This window comes from Mesitornis unicolor, unplaced genomic scaffold, assembly GCF_000695765.1.
Source record: "Mesitornis unicolor isolate BGI_N332 unplaced genomic scaffold, ASM69576v1 scaffold20295, whole genome shotgun sequence".
Classification (NCBI taxonomy): domain Eukaryota; kingdom Metazoa; phylum Chordata; class Aves; order Mesitornithiformes; family Mesitornithidae; genus Mesitornis; species Mesitornis unicolor.
In genome coordinates, this window is record NW_010187752.1 from 4,623 (window position 1) to 12,160 (window position 7,538).

The 7,538-nt window shown below is 51.3% G+C and overlaps 1 protein-coding gene across 1 annotated transcript in view; it reads left to right on the forward strand.

Moving 5' to 3' along the window:
- Window positions 1–745: 745 nt before the first annotated feature.
- LOC104541492 (phosphofurin acidic cluster sorting protein 2-like) overlaps window positions 746–7,538 on the forward strand; it is a gene marked incomplete at its 5' end in the record, with an annotated part of 20,208 nt that continues 13,415 nt past the window's right edge. Inside the window, 2 exons of the mRNA XM_010185565.1 lie at window positions 746–833; window positions 7,290–7,379. Of these exons, the coding sequence (XP_010183867.1) occupies window positions 746–833; window positions 7,290–7,379 (178 nt within the window). The remainder of the gene's footprint in view (window positions 834–7,289; window positions 7,380–7,538) is intronic.

Consider the following 7,538-nt stretch of genomic DNA (forward strand, 5'->3'; position numbering starts at 1 on the left):
CATCAGAGTGACGGTGTTTCCTGTTGTAAAAACATGTCTGGCCTGTGCTCCCTGACACATAGTGCCTTGCAAGGAGTCTCCATGGGAGTCCTGCTGCTGGCTGCTAGGCAGGAGGTTGGGGTGGCTGTGTCACAGGCACTGACTAATCCTTCAAGCAGCATAAGTAGCTCTTTTCACTCAGCCTCAGGCTCCTTCGTGGGTTTTTCCAGGAAGTGCCACTTGCCATGCTGAGTCCCTGGGATTTGAGGTAGTCAGGGTGGCTCTGCTGCACGAGGCTTCCTGTGGGACTGCTGCCTCCCAGCTTCCCAAGTCAGCTCTGCGTGGTACTGTGCAAGAGAAGAGACGAGCTGCAATGTCTGCATGGGAACATTTGCCTTAACTAAGTCCAGGATAAGAGAGGATTTAAGTGCTTTGGTTTATAAATAAACAGCACTGTGGCCAAGGTAGATTTAAGCAGAGCTGGCAACAGCCCTGCATGGGAAGGGATCTCTTTACCACATGGCCTGCTGTTGGACTTCCTGTAGCATGCTAATCCCTTAAGCCTGCTTTAGCTCTGTTAATTTTCCTTCTTTCCTTTTTTTCCCAATGGGTTGTCTCGGTGGCACATGAATGCCAGCATTCCTCGGCCAAACCTGTGCCTGCAGCTGGGCCAAGCATCCAGGCTGCCTTTCGAGCACGGGGTACCATGTGGCAGGGCCCCAGGGATGGTGGTGCCTGAATGTGTCCCATTCTCTCTGTCTTACAGACTCTGCAGTCTGCGCCTGAAGAAACTCACGGTGCTGAAAGAGCTGGACAAAGAGCTGAGCTCTGTACTTATCGCTGTGAAGATTCAGGTAGGCTTCTCTCCTTGTGCTGCTTGTTGGCAGCAAGCCCATCCTTGTACCCTCTGTGAATTGCTGGTCTGCATGTCCCTCGCCTTGTGCCAACCCCTTGCTTTTGTCTCAGTTAGCACCCCTGGGGAGATTTTCGCTCCCAGGCAGGTGGGAATGATGCCCCACGGAGAGCAGCAAGCTGTCTGGTGCTGGTTTGTATCGGGGATGAATTTGGTTAGGCCTCTGCACTGCGACAGAGTGCATCTTGCTTTCCTGCCTGCCTCAGCCAAGGCCCTCCTCTCAAGCTGCTGTTTGGAGTTTGGCATCTGCTACCCCACCATTCCCAACACATTAGACAGGCTCAGCGCTGGGTGGTTTCTGGCAGTGCTCTCCCTGAGGAGTGAAGGGTGGGAAGGGGAAGGTGCAAGGGATCAGCGGCTCCGTCAATGACTTCTGCTGACATTTGCACTCTGTGTGATCTCACTGCTGCCTATGCTGTCCCCTCTCTTTCTCTGTGCATCCCCACTAGGCCTGGTGCCTCTACTCTAAACCATGCATAGGAGAGGGGAGAGGATCTTTGCCCCCAAGGGGAGAGAGAATTTGTCCCTATCCTGGCATGTGCAATCCTCCCCGGTCCCTCTCTGCAGCTTGTGGTGAAGAGTTGGGTCCCTGTGGGTGAAGGTGCATCCTTTCCTCCCACTGAAGGCCAGTGTGGAAGCAAGATGCCTCTTGAGTCTGCTGACCTTGCCACAGCTCCCATAACCCAGCTTGCAATGCTGGTGTCCTTCCTTCATTCTTGTCAGCTGGCGGAAAAGCTGCTGATCCCATTGAAAGCACGGTGAGGCGGGAGCTCGGCAGCTTTGCGCTCCCACAGAGCTCTTTGTGCGGCACACATGAGGATCTAAATCCTGGATTATTGCTGGGAGCTGCAGTATCAGTGGAGCTCTGGGAGCTGAGGTTTGCCATTGTGGCACACCTGATTCGCTTGCACTGGAGGAACTGAAAGTGAAATGTGTGAAACCCAGGGCCTGGAGTGAAGACAGCAGGAGAGTGCCGTGGTCCACACACTATTGATCAGTGTCCCACTTTGCTGACCTTTCCATCACTGTGTGTATGGTGCCACTCAGGAGAGCTGAAAGCGCTGGGCTTTCAGCCCTGAGACCCCTTAAAGCTGTACCCCTTTGGTGCAGGCTTTAGCAAGGGAACAACCTGGGCAGGAGGGAGATGCCTGGCCCCTGGAAACACAGGAGCAAGCAAGGCTGGGCCAGAGATGCCAGCAGCAGAGGACTGGGGAGCTGGGAGCCAGCTGGAGGCTGTGGGTCTCACGTGTCTGGGAGGGCTAGGCTGGTCCCTCACTCCTTTTGTCTCTGTGCTTCTCTGGACTGGGTAACCTCAGGCTCCTGTGCAGCCCCCCTTGTGCTGCGGCTACTAAATGCTGAGCATGTGTGCCCACAACTGCCCCCTCCCTCACGCTCTGCGCATGTGAGACCGTGGAAGAGGCTGCACAGAGGGACTCCATCCAGCTCTTTCAAACAGATAATTTCTGTCCTTGCCACAGGCCAACCTTGCGCCCTGTTGGCAAAAGAAATGAACAGGCCTCAGCAGTGACTGTTTGAGGCCACAGGGGCTCTTCACTGCAGGGCTCCTTTTCCTGCCAGGGAATGAAGGCTGCAGGGTCTTAATCTAAACATGGTCACCCGTGGCTGTGTGCTGGTGTAGGCTCCCTGCAAAGCTGAAGGAAACTGGAGGAGAATGCTTCTGCCCACGTCGCCCTGTGACTCAACACTCATTATGGGAGTGGGGTGGGCTTGTGTACTTCCCCAGGCTGCTTCCACCTGCCTGACCAGCCACCTTGGCAGGGTCGGAGGCTGCTGAGCCTTCCTGGAAAGCAGATGGAAGCTGTAGGCAGCTTCAGCACAGTCTGCCTACAGAACGGCCTCAGATGGATCCATCCCTCCTGCTCCTCTCCTAGATAACAGATGAGTCATGCTAGCAAGAAGCTGTGTGACGGCTGCCCAGCAGGCGTTGCCATCTCCATCTTTTGGATGGAAACAGCCAATGCATGTGATTTGTGGAGGATCTGCAAGCTCCCAAGGGGGCACCTGGGGACTAGTGGAAAGGGGAGATGTATTTTCTCTCATTCCAGTAGTAGCTCTGTCAGGTTAAGGAAGTTCATTGTCAGGAAGTTGCAGCTCTGAAAAAGATTGCATGGAAACAAAACTCTGACCCTGCCTGAGTGTGGCTGGCACCAGTCTGCTCAATGAACGTACATGACCCCAAAGGGTAGTGTAAGCCCGTCTAGAATATCTGATTTCCTTCTCACAGTGATCGTGCCCTTCTCGTCTTAAAACACAGCTTTCAAGTGTGGCCTGTGCTGTTATCTGCTTCATCTGAAAAGACCTCTGTTAAAAGACTGTGGGAGCTTTCTATGTCTACAGAGCATCCCCATTTACCAGAGGTGATCTGAGTATTTAATGTTCAGTGGCTTCCAGTCACATAAAGTCTAAACTACTGTGAAAAAGGAGACTTACTCTAATATCACTTGAATGGTTTTTAAACCTTTATCCCATGTTATGTTTTAACAGACCAGAGATGTCACAGAGCATTTCCTTCTGTGTATTGTTCAGCATGGCATTAAGAGATTCAGATGTGCCTGGCTCAGCTCCATAAAGGTGCAGGTATCTGTCTTGGCATCGTAGCTAATTATGGTGTGAAGGGAAACATGGTGCTCCCTCCTGGAAGAGACACTTACCATAATTCAGAAACACTCAATCTTGAGCCACAAATAGAGGAAACAATCCAAGAAAGAAGGAAAACAAGCCCCAGCACTCCCAGAACTTTCAGCTCCTGTGACAGATGCTATGAGGGGAATGCAGATCCTCCTGCAGCTGCTTGCAGGATATGGCTGGTGACTCTGGTTCAACCCTTGGTGCTGCTGGAGAGGAGTGATGCTGGCAGCCCCTGCATATCAGACTAGAATGTGAGCTACAAAACAGGCCAAACCTGGCTGCTGCCCTAGCCCTGCTCCCTGCAGGAACTTGGATTTTTTGCTCCTTCTTGATATGCATGGAAAATACATACAGAGTTTTCTGTCTATGCTTCACTCATGCTTTGTTTGTATTCTTTTTGCAACCACTTGTAGGATTTTCCACTCCTGCCTGAGCAATGCCAGCTACCCCCTAAATAAATAAATGTGCTGAGGATATTTAATGGGCTGTTACCTCCCAAAATGCAGCTTTAGCTTGAATTCTGGTTAATGCTTTTATGTCTGCCCTGGTCTGGTCTCCCGTACTCAGTTCTCTCTCCATTTCCAGGTTTGGTAGACACTTCTAACGTCAATAAACGCTTTAAAGACCCATCAGGACAGATTTGTACCTGAAATTGGGGACTGTACCTTGCAAACCAGACTTGGGCATCATGCACCTGTGTATAGTAGCGAAAGCTCCGGTTTTCAGTCTATTAGGTGGTGAAGATCTGTGACCACAACCTCTCCCTATTGCTTTTCACTTCCTTGACAGTCTTTGTCATCTGTGATCTTCACTGTAACAGTCTGATTTTACATTTTTCTGTAGTACTGCTGGTGACACTCAGCTGTTCTGAGAAATTGGTCTTGCCTGACATTATTTCAGTTGCAAAACAGCTGAGCTACATCAGGTGCTCAAGGCCATGTCCAGTTGAGGTTTGAATTTCCCAAGGGATGGAGAACCCTCAGTCTTCCTATGTCCTGTCCCAAGGTTTGACTGCACTCAGAGAGAAGAGAAAAAATCTAAACATCTAATGGTAATTTCCCATGTTCCAGCTCATCCCTGTTGCCTCTTACTCTGTCCCTGTGCGCCTCTGAGAGTTCAGTGCTGTCTTCTCTGCACCTTCCTGCTAAGTGTCTCTAGGCAGCAGTAAAGCACCCCTTCCCTCTCTGTTTTTCCAGCTGAACAAACCTATCTCGCTCAACCTCTCCTTGAACGTCCTGTGCTCCGGCCCCTGACCATCCTGATGTCTTCTGCTGGACTTGCTCCAGTCTGGCAGTATCTGTCTTGTGCTGAGGAGCCCCAGCTGGCTCTGGAGTCCAGCTGCGGTGTCACCAGGGCTGAATAGATGGGAGGAATCCCTTTTCTCTGCTTCCACGTTTGCTAAGGCCGAGATTGGTGTCACTGCTGCAAAAGGGCATGCTGCCAATGCAGGGGTACCTTGATGTCCCCCAGGGTCCCCCCTGTTCCTTTCTGCAGAGTCTGTCCTGCTGCCTGTTCTTCCCAGGCAGAAAGGTCATGGGATGTCCTAGGAAAGGACTTTGCTTTTGCCTTTATATGAGATTTGTATTGACCTTACTAGAAATCCCAAATGGTTCTTAACTCTCTGTTGCTGATAGGCAGGTAGTAGCCCCCAGGTGCTAGTGTCTGATTGGTTTAATTGGAGCAGTGCTAGTTTCTGCTGGGTTGTGGTTTGCTTCTGAAGGTGATCAGTGTTTCCTACTGGATGTGTGAGTGCCATCCATCTCATGAAACCTGGCATGACTTGCAGGCTGAACTTGAGCTTTAGATAGCAGCTTTACCTTGCTGAGAGGACTGTACCACACACATTTGCAGTACAATATCAAGCCTTTTCTCTACCCCGTGTCCTGAGTGCTATGTTCTAGGGTGCCCTGGGAGCTGATCCTCTGGCTGAGCTTGGACATTGCCATCTCTCTCCCTTCATGTGACCCCACAAGTCAGGTATCTCCTAGGGCTGGAGCTCAGCCAGGGTGCATTGCACCCAGAAAGAACTGGCCCAGACCTAAAAAGTACTGCTGTTTCGGAGTCTCTCAGCTCTGCTGATGTTCCCTTCTGCCTGCATTGTGATAATGAACCAGCTTTGTCCCAGTCCTTGCAATGCCACGTCGATATGCACCGGCGTTTCGCTGAGGGCCAGCACCCAAGATTGGAGCTGGGTGTGTAACTTCCATAATGGTAAATGGCAGAAGAATAATTGCACCAGTGTGTGTGTTTGGATGAAAGAACGACTCTTTGTTGGTTAATCTCTCTGCAACAGACAGAAAATGGTAAATGTGCTAAAGTCGCTGTCATAGTGACCCCCTATCATCTCTTATTAAATGAGTGTTCAGGAAGGAAGAGCCAGTACATTCTTGGCCAGGAAAACTCACAGATGGTGAAGGGGATGAGCTCCACCTCTTCTCTTTGGTTTTAGGAAGACCTTTCCCAGGAAGGCCTCACTCCTGGCACAATCGATGGGAACAGTGGTGCAGTCAGCTCAGACTGGGCCTCTTGAAAACCAAGGAGGGTATCACCAGAGCTTGTCTTTGCTTGGGTGTCAGTGAGAACTGTAATGCTGCATTACTGCAAAATGTGGAGGCCCTTCTTGCCTCCCCTCTGTAGGTTGTTGGCCACAACACATAGCCTGCTGGCAGTGACATCTGTCAGGATCAAGTCAGGAATAGTGTGGGAATACAATGAGGTCCTGGGAAGGGGCAATGTATATGTGGTGAGACCTGATTCCTTTGCACTGCTGTGCCTATTTGGTTAGCTTTGACCCATCTGCTCACTAGTCTATAGTTTAAATGAAGGAGTGCTCTTTAAGCAATGATAATGGGTTTGCAAGAACGGCTGTACTGACCTATCCAGCTTGCTGGCCCATTCACAGGAAGGCAGAAGGGAGTGAGGAACCACCATGGGCTATTTTATATTTGGAGCTGGTCCCACAGCCCTGCAGGGACACAGCCCTTTTGGGGCACCCTTTTGGGGGGGATCTGTGAGTTGTGCCACTCTGTGACCTAGAAAGTCTGGTGCATGCAGACAGCATTTTTCATCCCCCAAGTCATTCAGTGTCTCTGTCAGCAGCCAAGCTGGAGCAATACTAAAGATAGGACAGAAGTGAAGGAAGGAGTTGAAGTGGAAACATGGTTAGAGTGTCTCTTACTGCCCTCCTGGGGCAAAAAAAACACATTTGTATATGTGGACAGATGAGGACTGTTGCCTGAGGAAAAGACTAGGAGGAGTTTTCTGAGAGATGAGGTGGGCAAGCAAGGGGACTCTTGTTCCCCTGGGACATTCTGCCTTGGTCCCAGCAAAGCCATCCTGCCAGCTGTGCTTGGGCAGGAGTCTGCACTGGGCCTGTCTGTTGGGTGGGCAGAGATGTGCTCCAGGACCTGTCTCTTTCCCGGCTAGGCAGTGTGTTGGGACCCTTTCCTTCCTCTGCAGGTGCTGTGTGCATGACTCCTCTGGCTCTAGTGGTGTCCCCCTCCACAGCTTCCGTTGAGCTCCCAGTGCAAGGAGAAGGAGCCTTTGGCAGCTCAGGATAAACTGCAGGCTTTTGGGAAGCTTTGATTGCTGTGTCTAAGGAAGCTCTGCAAGGTGGAACAGAATGGAGTCAAGGCACTGGCTCTTTCCTTGTGGACTGTGAATCCCATTGACCGCTGTGTGGGGTAAAGTGGAGTCTGTGGCCAAGACACTCCAGCATAGCTGTGTGCGTCTACCAATCTTCTTGTAGGGTTCAAAGCGGGTCCTGAGATCAAATGAATACGTCCTCCCACCTGGCGGCCTGATGGAGACTGAGCTGGAGCTGACCTTCTCACTGCAGGTACCTTGTGTTGCCTGGTCCCCTGGGCTCCCTGGTGCTCCCCTCACCTGGCATTTCTCGGCAAGCATGGCTTTGGGGGCTCAGAGTGAAGGGGGCAGCCTCTGAGGAGGGGCCTCCTGTGGTTGCCCGTGCTCAGATCATAACAGCACAGATTCCTGC